The sequence below is a fragment of the Halteromyces radiatus genome (assembly GCF_025201355.1).
Source record: "Halteromyces radiatus strain CBS 162.75 chromosome Unknown BX664scaffold_1, whole genome shotgun sequence".
NCBI lineage: Eukaryota > Fungi > Mucoromycota > Mucoromycetes > Mucorales > Cunninghamellaceae > Halteromyces > Halteromyces radiatus.
Genome location: NW_026251687.1, coordinates 2606399 through 2623240, shown reverse-complemented (window position 1 = coordinate 2623240; position 16842 = coordinate 2606399). Strand labels below are relative to the sequence as shown.

The following is a 16842-nucleotide window of genomic DNA, read 5'->3' as shown; positions in this document are numbered from 1 at the left end:
TACTACTACTACTACTACTACTACTACTACTATTATGAGATCATTCATCAATCCGAATCATCCGTGTCGTCAAGATGAGTTGCTGATAATGCCATAGCACGTTGGAATTCTTCTGCAAATTCGGCAATAGAGCGTCCATCTGATAGATCAATCACATCCTTCGGAACCATATTAGTGGCAAATCTTGGTGCGTTGCAAGCGATTTCTGAAGCTTCAATAGTGGAGGCAATGATCCTGATTTCAGGTTCTTGATTATTCACATCAACTATAAAAGACAACTATTTTATAACCGTACACTAGGGTGAATTATCTTTTTTTTTTTTTTTTTAAATCTTACATGTTAACAATTCATTCCATGAATAAAGTAAACCATCCGTTGTTGTATCAAAAGGATTGAAATCAACTAGCCATACTTTTTGTCGATCCTGTTGAACATAAACATCAAATACATCTAGACACAAAAAAAAAAAAAAATGAATGATCAATTTTGAAATGAAATGTTATTAACAAGGATATATCTTCTTTTACTTACATTCTGTACCAGGGAATCCATCACGAATATGATCTTCGAAAAACTCATATATCTTGGTTTCCAGTTCTTGTTGAATGTCCAATAAAAAGTCATAATATGTTAAATCACGTTGAGAAATACCTATATTATATATATAGAAAAGTTAAAGTCGATATCTATATATACATGTATTTGACTTACCAATCAATTCCTTGTTTTTAACAAAACATCGAAATTCCAGAGAAGGTTGTAAATCATGCCATTTTCGAAGGATCAAGTTATACGATATATTAGTAGGTTCTTGTTGCTGGCAATGATCAAATGCATGATTGAGATCGTGATTGATAAAATCGGATGATTTCAGTAATAGATAGACATCAAAGGGTGAAGTACATTTCAGTGATTGTGTTGCTGTGATCCAAGCAGCATCCTACCAGAACATAAAAAAAAAAAAAACAGTATTAATAGAAACTACTTTTATTTATTTCTTTATGAATACCCTCGGAGAGCTCCAGTTTAGTTTTGGAAATACGGCACCACCGAATTCATCGATCGCTTGTCGAATAGCTTGTTCTACTTGAGGAAAGTGAGGAATCTGTAAGAAGAAGAAAAAAAAAAGAAAATGATCAGATGTAAGTATATCATGTCAATATTACTTACGTTTTCTTGAGTTATATCATTGGTAGCATCGTCTTCGTCAGAGCTGTCAAGTTCTTCAATGGTGGCGGCTGCCTGAGGTTGACTAGTAAAGAAAGAAAAAAAAAAAAAAAAGAGAAAAGTAAATATGTATTTCCATTATGAAGATTAACTTACCCATCAGTTGGTAAATAAATACCATCGGCATTAAGATAATCGATGAATTCAGTTGATAAAGGAATTATTTTTGATTTGAAGGTCACTGAGCGAAATGTGTCATACCATGAAGAGAAAGAACATTGTTGAATGTTTTCTACAGTTACTACAGGATTTGTTGCTTCGTCGTTAAATGTATCAATGATAGTAGAGGGAGTAGGAATAGGTTCAGTCGGTACAGGCATTTCAATAAATAGAATAAAATAAATTAAAATAAAGCGAAAAAGAAAAAGACATAAAAAAAAAGAAAATGTTTTATTGGAATAAAGAAAGAGAAATATTGAAACACAGCATCAGCGATAAGTTTTTTCTAAACCATGTCAGCAAAATTCTTAGGAACAGGGCCAGTAGGTTCACCTTCAGGAGTCTAATATAATTTTTGTTAAAAATGACATTTTATGATAACTTTATTTCACTTACTACATAAGCAGCACTTAAACCACCATCCACACGGAAATCAGTTCCAGTGACAAAAGAACTTTCATCAGAAGCAAGGAAAAGTGCACCATTAGCTTGTTCAATCGCTTCACCTATGATTATATATATATAATGTAAGAATTTGTTTCAGCTTATTATTCATCTACTTACCAAATCGACCTTGAGGAACATGTACCAAACGTCGTTGTTTCTTTTCTTCAGTATTCAAGAAATCCATCAATAAAGGTGTGCGAATAGGACCGGGACATAAAGAATTGAATCGAATATTTTCACGAGCATGTACCATAGCAAGTTCACGACTATCAAAAAAAAAAGAGTTGATTATCATCTTTTCTTTTTTTTTGAATAATAGTTACTTACGTCATAGCAAGAACAGCACCCTTTGAAGCAGTATCTATCCAAAAAAAAAAAAGAGAGATTAGAAAATAAAATTTTCAATGGTATATAAAATTACTTACAAGCCAATTGAGGAGTAGCAGCACCCATCAAGGCAACAAAACTAGCAGTATTAATGATAGATCCACCTCCAGTTTTACGCATAGCAAGAATGGCATGTTTACAACCAAACCAAACACCTTTCACATTGATATCCATAGTCAAGTTCCAGATCTTTTCTTCAGTATTCAAAGCATTATCATCTTGAGGATGCATAATACCAGCATTATTGAACATCACATCCAATTTACCTATATATAAAACGCGTCAATGAATTTTCATTCATCTGTTTTTTTTTTTTGACATTTAAAGTTATTACCAAAAGTAGTGACAGCTTGTTGTACCAAAGCTTCCACTTGTTCCTCTTTAGAAACATCTACCTTGACAGCAATGGCACGGTTGGGACCAAAAAGGTCAGTGATTTTTTGGACAGTAGCTTCAGCACCTTTATCATTCAAGTCAGCACATACAACCTTGGCATCTTCACGAGCAAATAAAAGAGCTGTTTCAAATCCAATACCACTTTTTTTTTTCAGGTTAGTTAACCATTTACTTTTTTCCTTTTTTTTTTTTTTTTTTTTTTTTTTTTTTTTACCTTGCAGCACCAGTGACAATGGCCACTTTTCCAGTAAGACGATTACCAAGTTGCATATTTATTAATGTGAAAAGAGATATAGAAAAGAGAAAGAAAAAGGAGAGAAAATAATAATAAAAAAAATAAAAAAAGTGTGGGAAAGGTTTTTATTTTCCTTGTCGAAGCTTATCGGGACTTGAAGGTTGGGGCAATGGCATATGTAATAAAGTTCAACAAGTGTGAAGATAGGATAGAGTTTAGTTCACGTTTGATCTATCTTTGTGGAGAATGAAAATAAAAATTGTTTTAGTTTCATGGTTACCAATGAAAAGAACGCGACAGTTTAGATAAATTATGGTGAGTGTAACCATTCTTTTTTTTTTCACTCTCACACTTTTCTTTAAAAAAAAAGAAAAAGAAAAAGGGGGGGCGGGATTGAAATTGACCACTACAGGCACACACACACACGCACACATCTTACCAGCTCCAAAAAAAAAAAAAAGATAAGATATCCTTTTTTTTTTCCTTTTCTCTTTCCTTTTCTTGAACTCCTCTTCCAAAATAAGCAATCTTTTTTTTTTTTTTTACTATGCAGTCTTCTAACTTTTATCACCATCCACCTTCCTCTTCCGCACAAAACTATCATTTACTAAATCAGCAACAAGATGATAGATTCAAATACCCAACCTCCTCTGTTATGCAACAACCTACTTCATCTTCTACAATACCAGATAACAATATTCATCCTATGGTACCTCAAGATATAGAAGATGACGATGATTTAGGTGAAGAAGACTCTGATGATGGTAAGAAACCTGGAAAACGTTCTGGTAGAAGAAAGATCAAGATTGAATATATTAATGACAAGACACGCCGGCATATTACCTTTTCAAAAAGAAAAGCTGGTATTATGAAAAAGGTAATAATATATATTTGTTTATATGTAGAACTTAACTATATATTTTCTTTTTAGGCCTATGAACTTAGTACTCTTACTGGAACACAGGTATTATTATTAGTAGTCAGTGAAACTGGTTTAGTGTAAGTCTATATAAAAAAAAAGAGTGTGGGAAAGGATACACTATATACTAAGAAAATATAGTATTTACCTGGAAAATACAAAAAAAAAAAAAAAAATATAGACTTATGAATTCATTTTATTAGGTATACTTTTACAACTCCAAAGTTACAGCCATTGGTGACCAAACCTGAAGGAAAGAATCTGATCCAAACTTGTTTGAATGCTCCTGATTCTACTGATGATCAACAAGAAACTTACAATGAATAGTATTCCCCCCCTCTTTTCATTTATCTCCTACCCCACACATTATATATTGTTGTTATTTAGAGATATTCACCACAAGTACATCACTCCATCAATGATTATTCTCTCTCTCTTTTTTTTCCCTTCCCTTCAAGTTTGCAAATCTAGTCATCAATTATCAACCATATTTGTATTCCCCCCCCATTTTATCCCAACATCTTCTTATTCTATTTTTTTTTTCTTTTGGCAATATATATACACACATATCTATATATTTGAATGAATAAAACATAAATTTTTTTATTTTTATTATTATTATTATTGTTTATTTTCAAAATGTTTGGGTAAACTACGAATGTATACTACAAGTGATATAACTGCGTAAATTGGTATAGAGTGGATGGAGACAAACTGCGTAGAGTAACATATATAAAGGGTAAATCCAATTTCAAATGAATCAATACAAGATCTTGTTCTAATGCTTTATAAGCCAAACATTCCTGTTGAACAGTATCTACCACATTAAATCGCCATTGATCTTGTAACCATCGAATGATCCTTGTTCTATCGTCGTCTTCTTGTTGGAAAAATTGATGATAATGAGAAGAAGAAGGTGCCTTGAGTTGACATTTATGTTCATGTTGACAAGATAACCAAAATGAGCCAAATTCATCCGTTGTCATTATCGTGTCATTTCCATCTTGTTGATCCTTTATTTCCATATCAATCAGACTAGAGATCATCGATGTCTATACATATAAATAAATCAATCCATAATCCTTTCATATCATATTTAAATCAGTCTTACCTCTATACTTTGATCCTCTTTCTTTTCATACAAAGAGCTCATGGACCATTTCTTCTTCTTCTGATCGTCAGTACTACCACCACCACCAATATAGATGAATGGTAGGAAAAAAAAAAAGTCAGTGACATTTGATTAACAAATATGGTATACAACAAGCATTTTCATAACCTACCGCTCGGACCACTTTTTGCCTCGATATGGATTTGATTGTGCCTGGAAATCGGAGAATGATTCCTCTTCTTGTTGAATATCGTCATCTAATAGTAAAATCAATAAATAAAACTTGATCAACTTTCATGAATTCATTCTCTTCCATACCTGATTGAATTTCTTGTTTTTGAGATAATTTTTTTCCAATAGACTTGTCATTTAAAGGTATATTCGGACGCGTTTGTATGTTCTTGACAAATTCCATGTCCTTCAAAAGCATCAACATCTCACGTGCAATCTATATATTTATAAAAAAGATATGGTTAGTGATAAATAAGTCCAAATTTGTCTTGTTCTTTTGCCTCTCGTTTTTCACTGATAACTGAGTGTAAAAAATCGGTCTTCAGAATGGATTCCAAACTTGATAGATAACATTTGGATCGTATGACACATCGTTTCACAGCCTGTAAACCACATACTTGTAACCAAGGATCTTGTAGGAAAAAAAATATATATTAATGACTCCATCCTTTTCTCCATATTTTTTTTAATACCTTGAACCAACATGATATGTTTCTGTAATTGTTCCATGATTTTGATTTCCGTATCTTCCGTCGAAAGGTAAGCATATTCACCTAATGTCTATAAAAGTAAAAGTCAAAAAATTGAGTCGCGTGTCCAAGTCTGCTGATAAACATTTTGACTCTAATCTTTTATATTTTATTTTACCCAAAACGCAAATTGTACCAAATAGGGCGAAAGATCATCATTTTGGGATCGACTTGTCAATAAGGTGCACATGCTATCTACTGCAGTTGTTCGTAACTTTGTGTCATTCATATCATCCAATAAAACTAAAAAAAAAAAAAAAGAAGATCAATAATATATGATCTGAATGGAGGTATGAGATCTTACTTTGTTTCATTGTTGCACATCGAGTTTCCATATCATCATCCTCCAAAGTATTTCTAGTTATGGCCAGAGTCATGATCATTGTTTTTATCCACCATTCATTCATATTGTCCTTGTATTTGTCCATTTGATTGAGAAACCATTGAGAGAGAGAAAGAATGGTGATGTCTTCAGTACTTTGTCGAATAGATTGCATCATATTTTCATGGATAAGATAAAGAGTTTGTTCCGTGGTGACACAAATATCTAATACGGCAAGCGCCTAAAAGAAAGGTGAGAAAAAACAAAAAAGAATATACTTTTTTTTTATGTGTTATAAACTTACCTTGGATATTACAACAACGTCATCTACACATGATAATATAATATTTATCACTAAAAATCCGTCTTTCCAATCATCATGCCATAATTCAATGGATTCCAGTCGAGTCAAAGCAGTCAAACCCAAATAATTCATTGTATGGTTTTTGGCCTTTAAAAATGGATCCAAAATATAAAAAGGATTATCATCATTGTTACAAATAAGATTTGATAGTAAAACAGTATCCATGGAAGAGAGTAGTTTCATACATTCAAAGATAATAGCTAAAAGAGGTAAAAAAGAGATTGTATGAGAGAGATAAAACAGCGTAATCCTTTTTTAAAATGTTTTTACCATAAGCAGCATCTACTTTATTTTCCACCGCGGATAAGCATTTCATCACAAAGTCGAATAATTCTTTTTGTGACCTATTAAAGTTCATAAAAGACAAGTATTAAATACAAATGAAACTATAACTTTATAATATATGATCTTTACCCAATATTATGCTTAAGATAAATATCATAGATTTGTAAACAAGTGATTTGAGCCCATGGAGCAAGTACACCATGATATATAAATCCAGTTTGAACATGTTTATTCAAGATTTGTTGATGGATTTGTAGAAACCTTGGTAATAAATCTTGATATAATTCAACTTTTTCCTAACAAAAAAAGAATAACAGTTGAATTTTTGTCATCCCCGAATCCTTCCAGTATTATCTAATAAAAACGTACCAACAAGATTGCTTTCCATATTTCAAGAGCAGCAAAAACAACACTAATATCTTTATCCAGCAAAGCCGCTTTTAATAAAGGTTCCACTTGACCCAATAGATTTGGTGATCGACGATAAAACCAGTAGAGCGCGTAAACGCCTTTTTTCCGTACTACTTGCCTTTATTGATAAAATAATAAAATAATGAATGAATGATAATATAATGATTTATATATATATAACATACTTAGATGATTCCATAGTTTTCATAGTAGGTTCCAAAAGATGATCAGCCATTTCCAAATGATCCATATAACATATTGCATTTAAAGCTGCACAATTATCCAAATAATTTGTACTTTTTAAATCCTAGAAAAAATTTCAAATCAAAATTCAATATATATATAATCAATATTTTTTTTTTTTTTTTTTTACCCTTTGAAGTGTATTGATAAGCATTATACCGAGATCATGCTGTTTGTTTAACAATAAAGTACAAACCAAGTAACCTATTTTAATACAAAAATTATCATTTACTATTCATCATATGAAAGTCTTATTTTATTTATTTACCCACGCGTCTTTGAGCTGGAGTATCTCCACTTTGAGTTGTCATAATAGCATATATTAGTCCCATATCCACATTATAACCAAGAAGAGAACAATGAATAAGTTCAATCAAATATTCATTCATATCAGTCTATAAATATATTTATATATATATATATATATATCAATATCATTATTAAATGACTTTCTTTTTTTTTTTTTTTCTATTTTACCGAAGTAACATCAGGTTCACCCATTTTTTTTGATAAAATATATAATTCATTATTAACAAGGTCATATTCTTCCTACATTACATATAAAGTATATATAATTAATAAATAATAATAAGAATAATATTAAAAAAAAAAAACTTACGGCTTTTGTTTTTGCTGAGGTAACTTTTTTAATAAATTTATAAAAGTTTCTACTACGACCAGAAACAAGATATTCTGATTGAAGATAAGAAGTATGAAGTGTGGATTCAGTCATGAAGTAAGAGAAAAAGAGAAACGACCTAAAGTAGCGGTATTTCAAATATGATTGGAAGGCATTGTCTTCCAAAATAACCACGTGGTGTCAAAGAAAAGAACACAAGTAATAATAATAATACAAAAAAAAAAAAAAGATATAAAAAAAAGTTCCTTTTATGAAAAAGGAATAAAAAGATAGGGAAATGGTGCTACAGTGAGAAAAGTATAAAAAAAAAAAAAGAATGCAGGCTTATTTGGTTGGATAATGTAAATTTTAGGAAAATGATGCCTAAAAAAGTCATTCAGTGGGTTACATCTAAAAAGTATAATTGGATAAAAAAGAAATCTGGTTCCTTCCTCTTTTTTTTTTCTTCTTCTTTTCTCTTTTTTTTTTTTTTTTTTTTTTTTTTTTTCTTCCTTATTTCTCTATATTGATTATACGATAGAAAGGATGTTTTATGAAAGTACAAAACGACCACGTCATCGTCAAATGTCAATGGATTTATCATCACCTACTTCAGATATTGGATCTACTTCAACATCATCATCATCACAAAGTCTTTCTTATTACATGGATCAACATGATAATAGATATCATCAATTAATGGATGATCTTTCAATTATTGATGATATATATAATACTTATGATCATGATCAATTGACTTTAACTATTGGTAAATTCTTAGATTCTTTTTGTGTTACGTTTATCTTATCTTTTTTATATATATATATTTTTTTAAATAAATAGATAATCAAGTAGCTTATTCTACAAAGAATGGTGTATTAAAACAACAATTAGTACAACATTTGATACAAACAGAAACACAATTTTTGGATGATCTAGATATATTTCAAAAATATTTTGTCTCAAAATTACCTTATTTTATGTATCCTAAAAACAAATTGGCCTTTCAACAAGAAGATTGCGACATCCTATTTAAGCCCGCCACAAGTCTCATTTCGGTTCATCAAACTTTGTTGGAAGAATTGCGTCAAAGGTACTGATCATACATCATCACTTTTTTTTTTTTTTATTTTACTTTATTGTGTCGATCTTTTTTTTTTATACATTTATTATTTTATTTTATTTTTTTTTATATAGACTTTCAATTTGGGGTCCTACTCAACTATTATCTGATCTCTTTTATCGATTTGTACGTCCAATATATATATATATTCTTTTCTCATCTTTATCTTTTTATTATTATTATTAGTATGATCACATGGATACCATTTATACTAATTATATGACTAGTTTTTCTTCTACTTTGATGACTTTGGATCGATTACATAAAACTCCTGCCTTTTTAAAATTTTTGGAGGTAAAAAAAAAAAAAAAAAAAATTAAATAGTTCCGCTCATCTCTTTTCTTTTTTTAGTCATGTCCATTGGAACAACTTCAAGACTTTGGTTATTATATTCGACTTCCTCTTACCCGTTTATCTTTATATACACAAACTATTTGTCAATTTACACAACTGAGTGAACCAACTCATCCTGATTATAATCCTTTAGTTCATATTTGTCACAAGTTTAAAACAAGACAACATCAATGGCAAAACATGTAAGTCATATTCATTTTTTAATTTTATATATATATCTCATATTTTATTATTATTATTATTATAGGATAGACAATTGCTTATCTCATTATAGAGTATATGAATGTTTTCGTCTGGTACAAAACTCACCTGCTCTTGTGACACCTACACGTCGTTTACTCTTACACAGCGAACTGATTCATGTAGATCCCAACTCACCTACCGATACTTCTGATAAACGCATCTATATTCTTTACAATGATCTCTTTATCTTTTGTAAACGACAAAAAGACGGAAAACTTCACTACAAAGGTATTGTGATTCTTGACAAGACAGTACTCAAACCCATGGATCCCAAGATTGTCAACAAGATCTATGAGAAACATCAAAAGTCAGTTCAAGGTAATGGAGGAAGAAAACTCTCTATTTTTGGATCAAGGCGGCAAAATCAAGCCACTCTTACTACTACTAGTAGTAGTAGTAATAGTAGTAGTAGTAGTGGGTCTTCAACAACATCATCAACCACAGAAGAATTTGGTGTGTATGGACTTGAACTTTTTTTCCAATTCATTATGGACAACAATGTGATCAGTTATTCCAATCCTATCGGTGGTTATGGAGGTGCTTCTGTCAGTAGTACCACTTGCTCAGATTCTATTCGTCGACATATTTTACGCACAAGTTCCTTGGAAGAACAAAATTTATGGATGGATCACTTACGACGTGTTATACAATCTGTTACTGCCGCAGGTCGATGATCTTGTTTGTAATTCTCTTTTATTTTTAGTTATTTATATGTAGTCTATGTATCTGTTATTCATTCTTTTATTCTTTACTCTGTATATTATTTTATTTCTCACATACTATTTTTTATTCCTTTCCTTTATCATGTTATCCCCCCAGCTTAGGAAAAAAAAAGTTGTATTATATAAATTTGATCTTTTTTTTTTTGACATACTTCTCTTAATTATTAAGTTTTTTCTTGATTGTAATTTTATGAAGATAATATCTCTGATGAACCATTGATGAGATGATGGTTGATATGTTGGTGGACCTTATGGTTCTTTCTGTTACATGTCAAGATGATTTTAAACATGATTGATTTCTTTTTTGTTGAATACGCTTTTTATTTATTTATTTATTTATTTGTTTTATTGTTGATGATGAAGTGACTATATAAAAGTTTGATATAAAGTGTATACATATATAAATAAAGAAGAATATATATATATATATATATATATATATAAAAGAAAGACTAAAATACTAAACTGAGTGAATGATGAGGAGGGGAAATACTATGATTAATGTTGAGACCATTGGATACTCTTGATATCAATTCCTTCTTGATACTATAATTGGATAAAAAAAAAAGATTCATGATGAGTGGATGATTGCTTCTTTTTTTTTTTTTTTTTTTTTTTTTTTTTTTTTGTTACTCTTACCATTTCCCAAAGAGGAGACATTTCACGTAATTTGTGTACATGTTGTCGTACTTTTTGAACCACGAAATCGATTTCTTCTTCAGTGGTGAAACGACCAATTCCGAAACGAATAGAACTGTGAGCCATTTCATCATCGGCACCCAAGGCACGTAACACATAGGAGGGTTCCAGAGAAGCAGAAGTACAAGCCGAACCTGATGATAATGCAATATCCTTCAAAGCCATCAATAAAGATTCACCTTCCACATATGCAAAAGATAAGTTTACACAACCAGGATAGCTAGATTCGGCATCACCATTTCGTGTCACTTCTTCAACGTGGGAGGTAATACCATCAACCAACCGGTTGGCCAATCGTTTGATACGTTCATGATCATACTATAAAAAAGATAAACAAATGTCAATATCATAGATTATTCATATTTATATATATATATAAAGAAAATAGATATAAAGAAAGCCTCAAAACCCCTGCACATGAATCATAGCAGTGACAAAAATTTCACCACTCTTTGTTCAAATACGTTTTTTTTGTTGATCATGTTTTCCGTGCACCCAAAAAAACAATAAAAAAGGGACACGATTCATCATTGGCAAAATATATCTATTTTCCTTTCCTTTTTTCTATTTTCTTACCTCCATTTCTTCAGCAGCAACTCTACAGGCTTCACCAAATCCAACAACAATAGGAGTAGGGACAGTACCACTACGAATACCACGTTCTTGACCACCACCGGATTGAACAGCTTCCAAACGAACACGAGGACGGCGACGAACATAAATAGCACCAATACCTTTAGGACCATACAATTTGTGACCAGAGATAGACATTAAATCCACATTCATTGCATTGACATCTAAAGGAATTTTGCCTACAGCTTGAGCAGCATCTGTATGGAAGAATACCTTTTTACTACGACATAACTTTCCAATTTCTTCGATAGGTTGGATCACACCAATTTCGTTGTTAACAGCCATGATGGAAACAATTGCTGTATCGGGTCGGATGGCTGCTTCCAATACCTTCAAATCCACAAGACCATTGTTTTGTACGGGTAAATAAGTCACTTCGAATCCTTCTTCTTGAAGTACACGACATGAATCCAAAACACATTTATGTTCCTAGTCAAATAAAAATAAATGAATCATGATATAATCAATTTTTTTTTTTTTGGTTCCTTACAGTTTGAGTTGTAATAATATGCTTTTTCTTGTTCTTGTAAAAACGAGCAACGCCTTTGATACTCAAGTTATTTGATTCAGTAGCACCAGAAGTAAAGATGATTTCCTTAGGATCAGCACCAATAAGCTTAGCAACATACTATATAATAAAATAAATAATTTATCAGATTTCCATCTGAACCGAGATTCCCCGCAGCAACCATCTTGACACATGCCCAACCCTTTTTTTTTTTTTTTTTTTTTTTTGTCTATATCAGATTTTTTTTTTCTTATCAAAAACTTACTTCACGAGCCTTATCCACAGCCTTTTCACTTTCCCAACCATAAGGATGAGTTCTTGAATGAGGATTTCCATAGATTTCAGTCATATAAGGTAACATGGCATCCAATACTCGAGGGTCCATGGGACTTGTTGCTTGCATATCCAAGTAAATAGGTCGTCCTGCAATTTGTACTGATTGAGATTCGAAGCCAAGTGAATCTATCATTAAAAAAAGAGAGAGAGAGAGAGAGAGAGAGATCAAACAAGGAATTGAGTATATTAATAATAATAAAAAAAAAATAATGATATTTACCAGAACTAGGTGTGATAGTTTCAGTAGCCACAGCAGCTTGATGAGTCATGGTAGAAGTAGAGAATGAATATATACTTGCAGGTTTCCATGTTCTTTTCAAAGCCATAGCGAATTGACGATGTAATAAACCATGTTGTTGAACAACTGTTTTTTGTAATCTATTTCCAAACATTGTTGTAAAAATATGGGAATTTAATAAAAGAAAGAAAAAAGAAAAAAAAAATAATAATAAAAGAATAGTTTTAAGGTGGGGGGCGGAAAACAAAACAAGTGCGGATTGGGAAGGAAAAAGAGATGTTTATATGATTATGTGTGACTGAGAGCCAAAATTGGTTATTTGTTAGCGAACCAACCAATGATGAATGATTTTGACGAAATAGGTGTGTTGCATGCCTGAACGAGGTACTTTGAAATGAAAAAAAAAAGACTTCTATCATCATCACTACTGCTTGTACAATGAAAATTTGTATGATGATGATTTGTATGATGATGATTTGTATGATGATGATGATTTGTATGATGATGATTTGTATGATGATGATTTGTATGATGATGATTTGTATGATGATGATTTGTATGATGATGATTTGTATGATGATGATTTGTATGATGATGATTTGTATGATGATGATTTTTGCGTGAAGATAAGAATCCAGGACGACGAACCTTATATATAGTTATGTTTTCTACAACTCGGCGGGAGATCGTCAACCCAAGTGTACTGTGAAAACAACCATCAGCCAATGAGGTACCACAAAAAATAATAATCTAAAATGGAGTACGTTAAACAGAATAGAAAGAGAAAGTTTTTCTTTTTATTTCTAAATGTAATAGGATAAATGAGGATATATTTATATATATAAAGGAGGAGATAGGGAAAGAAATAGAATGTAGGTATCAAATAAAAAAAAATATATATATATATATGTATGTATGTGTGTGCGTGTGTGTATATAAAATACTAAATATGATATAAACTAAAATTTTTTTGGGGGACATAATAACAACGTTACTAATGAGTTATAATGATTCATAATGATGTTCATTGTAAAGGGCATATGCATATGAGGAAGAAGTAGAGCTAGCCGGATCGTGATGTTGTTCATAGAGTAAGGAATGTGTTGTAGTTGTTGTAGGAGAAGAAGTCAACTGTTGTTGCGGAGGAGGTACATATGAACAGGCCAGAACAATTGGATCAGATACAGGCATATGATTGGCAACCGCAATAGAAGTCGAGAAAGATGAAGACGAAGAAGGTGATGATAATATTGGCGATGACGAGGAAGATGACATGGGTACAAAATTGGTAGGTAGTTGATCTGGTGATATGGGTGTTAATTGTGCTGGAGTTCTTGATGTCGTAGTCATAGGATAGGAAGAAAAAGTCATAGTGGATGAATTCCATTCATTAGGATGAGGTGATGAAGAAGAAGAAGAAGGTATAACGGTAGAATAGACTATAGGAGGTGATGCCATTTTTGTAGCCGTTGTTAATAAGGATGGAATTGATTGCGATACTGATGATAAAGAAGGAGAGGATGATGATGATACTATGGTATTATTCTTTTGTTGTTCAGGCGAAGGTGCTGAAAAAGTAGAACGAGGTGGTTGATGTTTCTTTCGATGAATTGCTGCTGTTCTTGCCACAGGTCTTGGTACAATGACACCAGCTGCTTCGTGACCTTTGACGTGTTTTCGAAGTGATCGAGAATGAAAATAGGCTTTGGTACATCCATTCACAGGGCATGAGTAAGGGCGTATATTGCTATGTGTTCGAATATGACTATAAATAAATAAATAAATAAAAAATGCTCAATGTTAAAAACTTGATTTGGGTGAACTGCATGTTATTTCCATTTTTCCTTACGTGTTCAACGAATCAGGACGAGAGAATCGCTTGTTACAATCTACATGATACAAAAAAAAAAAAAAAAGTCATGCATGAGTATATGCAGAGAATGAAGATAACAAATTCTTATTACCAGGAACAGTACAAACAAAAGGGCGTTCACCAGTATGAGTACTATTATTATCAAAAAAAAAAAAAAAAAAGGTTGAGTCAATCAGTGATAGTAGATGATAGATATTCCATTCCATTATTTTTTGTTCTTTACCGAAGATGATTATGCATCTTGTGACGTTTCATAAAGGGTTTCTTGTTTCTTGCACAACCAATCCATTCACAATGGTAAGCAGCCTATATGATAAAGATATAATAGAGAATTAGTAGGAGAAATTTGGGACATTGAACCACTATTATAGTTTTACCTTGCCACTGCCAATATGTGTTTCCCGGAGATGTGTAATCAATTCATCCAATGTAGCAGTTTCGGTTCGGCAATTGATCCAGCGACATAAATGGATATCTTGTACTTGGCCTGAAGATTCATCCTGGGAAGATTCTCTTTTTAACTTCTTTTTTTCTATAAAGAGCAAAAAGAAAAAGATGGTGTGAGAAAAAAAATTTTTTTTATATGATCTTACTTTTGAGGACTTACCCGATAACCAATCCGATGGAGAAGCAGATACGGAAGAAGAAGAAGAAGTGGTACGTCTTTTTTCTTGTTCAAGTTTGACCACTCTTTCAATTAATTGAGCTTTTGACAGATGACCAAATAAGGAAGAAGCAGATGATAAAGTATCTTGATCAGCATCTGAAAAAGAAAGTTCTTCTATGACAGATGATGAAGTACAGGAAGAAGATGTTTGATCCAAAGTAGCATTCATATCATCCACGGTAGTACATAAAGTAGAGGAAGAAGAAGGAGAGGATGAAAAAGAAGTTTGGTGAATTCGATCTTCTGTCATGCCATAAAATGTCGATGAAGAATACGGAAGAGTGTGACGTTCGTTTCTGGCTTGGGTACTCGTTGTTTCCGTTGTTGTAACACAGTTTTGAGCACATTCATTGGGGCTCTATTTCAAAATAAGAGTGTGATAAATATAGAAATGAGTACGACTTACAAAAAGGGAAAATGAATTTTTGATATCCCCCAACTTTTTTTTTCTACTTTTCTATAGTGTGCTTACCTTAGGATGTTTCAACTCCAGTTCACTAGGGAAGTCGGCATAAAAGGGCAAACTGATATCATAGGCAGATTGATTGAATACCCCAATAGGTGAAGGTTGATCCATATTCAGACTAACAGATGGTGATTCCTCAATACTTGTATGTGATAAAAAGTGGTCCAAGTGTGATTGAGATGGTATCATCATAGCATGTTGAATACCTGTTGAGACTGGTGTAGCAGGTGGTGTGTGCGACCATTCATGATTATGATCATTATGGGAAATCACTTTTCCTATCGTCATCATCATCATTGTTCAACAAAAAAAAAATAAAAATTAACGTTTAGCGAAAAGAACCCTTGTGAAGTAATTTTTACCTTGAGAATAATCGTACAATGGAAGTTGAGATGGGTATTGTAACTTGTATGATGTTTCGTTTTGCTGTAGTGGCTGAGGAGATGAAGGGATATTCATAGTATGAATATAATGGCAGTGGATGATCGATTGAGTTTATGATGAGAAAGGGTCTACTGAGAAAGAAAAAGTAAAAAAAAAAAAAAAAGTGTTTCATAAATAAATAAATACTTTCACGTAAATAGTAGTTTTGCTTAAAAATCACCTTTCAAAATCAAAGCAGGAAAGTGATTCAGCCGAGATTTTTTTTTTCCTTTCGTTTGATTGACAGAATGTGATTTGAGTCTAAAAAAAAGAATAAATCAGTTGACCTGAATTTTTTTTGTATTAATAACAATGGGCGCACAGACAATTACCGGATATCAAATTATAAGAAAACTAAAAAAAAAAAAAAAAAAAAGAAAATAGTGGAAAAGGAAAAGAAAGAAAGAGAACGAGAGAAAATAAGAATGATCAAAAAAACATAGGCTGACCCTTTTATATGTAATTCAAATTCCGCTTTATAACTTGATTGGCTGATACGGCAATACGATTTTAAAGAGATTGCATAATGTTTACTTATATATAAATTTGTATAGTATATATTTACCGCAATAATAACATCTGATATGTGGTATGATATTAATGATATCGTCAACCAAAAAAAAAAAAGGTTGATATTTTCACTCTACCTTTTTTTTTTCTCTTTTGGCTC

At 31.7% G+C, this 16842-nt stretch overlaps 7 protein-coding genes across 7 annotated transcripts; 2 read left to right on the top strand and 5 right to left on the bottom strand.

Moving 5' to 3' along the window:
- Nucleotides 1-47: 47 nt before the first annotated feature.
- Nucleotides 48-2473, bottom strand: BX664DRAFT_363409 (D123-domain-containing protein; the record flags this gene model as incomplete). Its single annotated transcript, XM_051548377.1, has 12 exons — nucleotides 48-265; nucleotides 338-451; nucleotides 533-652; nucleotides 713-941; nucleotides 1011-1106; nucleotides 1172-1253; nucleotides 1325-1409; nucleotides 1721-1730; nucleotides 1784-1893; nucleotides 1952-2100; nucleotides 2162-2195; nucleotides 2260-2473. 12 exons carry the CDS (start codon nucleotides 2471-2473, stop codon nucleotides 48-50), a joined length of 1461 nt encoding a protein of 486 aa, XP_051405050.1.
- On the bottom strand, nucleotides 2173-3017 carry BX664DRAFT_321325 (uncharacterized protein). Its single transcript, XM_051543284.1, has 2 exons — nucleotides 2832-3017; nucleotides 2173-2758 (listed from the first exon to the last, which is right to left on the bottom strand). Exons 1-2 carry the CDS (start codon nucleotides 2885-2887, stop codon nucleotides 2515-2517), a joined length of 300 nt encoding a protein of 99 aa, XP_051405049.1. The 5' UTR covers nucleotides 2888-3017; the 3' UTR covers nucleotides 2173-2514.
- Nucleotides 3018-3507: 490 nt separating this feature from the next.
- Nucleotides 3508-4098, top strand: BX664DRAFT_254640 (uncharacterized protein; the record flags this gene model as incomplete). Its single annotated transcript, XM_051540379.1, has 3 exons — nucleotides 3508-3729; nucleotides 3784-3851; nucleotides 3975-4098. The coding sequence occupies 3 exons, from the start codon at nucleotides 3508-3510 to the stop codon at nucleotides 4096-4098; spliced, it is 414 nt and encodes a 137-aa protein (XP_051405048.1).
- Nucleotides 4099-4377: 279 nt separating this feature from the next.
- BX664DRAFT_321320 (armadillo-type protein) lies at nucleotides 4378-8130 on the bottom strand. Its single transcript, XM_051543283.1, has 17 exons — nucleotides 7888-8130; nucleotides 7746-7817; nucleotides 7537-7663; nucleotides 7399-7472; nucleotides 7211-7332; nucleotides 6984-7143; nucleotides 6744-6910; nucleotides 6600-6673; nucleotides 6270-6529; nucleotides 5948-6206; nucleotides 5762-5886; nucleotides 5587-5674; nucleotides 5395-5525; nucleotides 5201-5330; nucleotides 5055-5139; nucleotides 4883-4955; nucleotides 4378-4823 (listed from the first exon to the last, which is right to left on the bottom strand). Exons 1-17 carry the CDS (start codon nucleotides 7999-8001, stop codon nucleotides 4437-4439), a joined length of 2448 nt encoding a protein of 815 aa, XP_051405047.1. The 5' UTR covers nucleotides 8002-8130; the 3' UTR covers nucleotides 4378-4436.
- A 278-nt stretch (nucleotides 8131-8408) lies between these two features.
- Nucleotides 8409-10479, top strand: BX664DRAFT_354887 (Dbl homology domain-containing protein). The gene is made up of 6 exons (XM_051547769.1): nucleotides 8409-8656; nucleotides 8731-8980; nucleotides 9085-9136; nucleotides 9197-9304; nucleotides 9362-9546; nucleotides 9612-10479. Exons 1-6 carry the CDS (start codon nucleotides 8434-8436, stop codon nucleotides 10279-10281), a joined length of 1488 nt encoding a protein of 495 aa, XP_051405046.1. The 5' UTR covers nucleotides 8409-8433; the 3' UTR covers nucleotides 10282-10479.
- Nucleotides 10480-10744: 265 nt separating this feature from the next.
- Nucleotides 10745-12983, bottom strand: BX664DRAFT_321316 (cysteine desulfurase). The gene is made up of 6 exons (XM_051543282.1): nucleotides 12726-12983; nucleotides 12435-12631; nucleotides 12152-12289; nucleotides 11605-12090; nucleotides 10969-11346; nucleotides 10745-10875 (listed from the first exon to the last, which is right to left on the bottom strand). The coding sequence occupies exons 1-6, from the start codon at nucleotides 12895-12897 to the stop codon at nucleotides 10828-10830; spliced, it is 1419 nt and encodes a 472-aa protein (XP_051405045.1). The 5' UTR covers nucleotides 12898-12983; the 3' UTR covers nucleotides 10745-10827.
- Nucleotides 12984-13745: 762 nt separating this feature from the next.
- On the bottom strand, nucleotides 13746-16539 carry BX664DRAFT_354885 (uncharacterized protein; the record flags this gene model as incomplete). Its single annotated transcript, XM_051547768.1, has 9 exons — nucleotides 16354-16539; nucleotides 16112-16261; nucleotides 15756-16027; nucleotides 15224-15641; nucleotides 14994-15148; nucleotides 14840-14922; nucleotides 14708-14748; nucleotides 14593-14632; nucleotides 13746-14508 (listed from the first exon to the last, which is right to left on the bottom strand). Exons 2-9 carry the CDS (start codon nucleotides 16206-16208, stop codon nucleotides 13746-13748), a joined length of 1869 nt encoding a protein of 622 aa, XP_051405044.1. The 5' UTR covers nucleotides 16209-16261; nucleotides 16354-16539.
- Between the last annotated feature and the right edge of the window lie 303 nt (nucleotides 16540-16842).

Coding starts and splice junctions, on each gene's coding strand:
- BX664DRAFT_321320 (XM_051543283.1), bottom strand. CDS start 8,001: ATGACTGAATCCACACTTCATACTTCTTATCTTCAATCAGAATATCTT. Junction 6,674..6,743: donor TATCTTAAGCATAATATTGG/GTAAAGATCATA, acceptor GAACTTTAATAG/GTCACAAAAAGAATTATTCG. Junction 4,824..4,882: donor AAGAGGATCAAAGTATAGAG/GTAAGACTGATT, acceptor TTATATGTATAG/ACATCGATGATCTCTAGTCT.
- BX664DRAFT_321316 (XM_051543282.1), bottom strand. CDS start 12,897: ATGTTTGGAAATAGATTACAAAAAACAGTTGTTCAACAACATGGTTTA. Junction 12,632..12,725: donor AACTATCACACCTAGTTCTG/GTAAATATCATT, acceptor TTTTAATGATAG/ATTCACTTGGCTTCGAATCT. Junction 12,290..12,434: donor CTGTGGATAAGGCTCGTGAA/GTAAGTTTTTGA, acceptor TTTATTATATAG/TATGTTGCTAAGCTTATTGG.
- BX664DRAFT_321325 (XM_051543284.1), bottom strand. CDS start 2,887: ATGCAACTTGGTAATCGTCTTACTGGAAAAGTGGCCATTGTCACTGGT. Junction 2,759..2,831: donor ATTGTCACTGGTGCTGCAAG/GTAAAAAAAAAA, acceptor GAAAAAAAAAAG/TGGTATTGGATTTGAAACAG.
- BX664DRAFT_354887 (XM_051547769.1), top strand. CDS start 8,434: ATGTTTTATGAAAGTACAAAACGACCACGTCATCGTCAAATGTCAATG. Junction 8,981..9,084: donor TTGGAAGAATTGCGTCAAAG/GTACTGATCATA, acceptor TTTTTTATATAG/ACTTTCAATTTGGGGTCCTA. Junction 9,547..9,611: donor CAACATCAATGGCAAAACAT/GTAAGTCATATT, acceptor TTATTATTATAG/GATAGACAATTGCTTATCTC.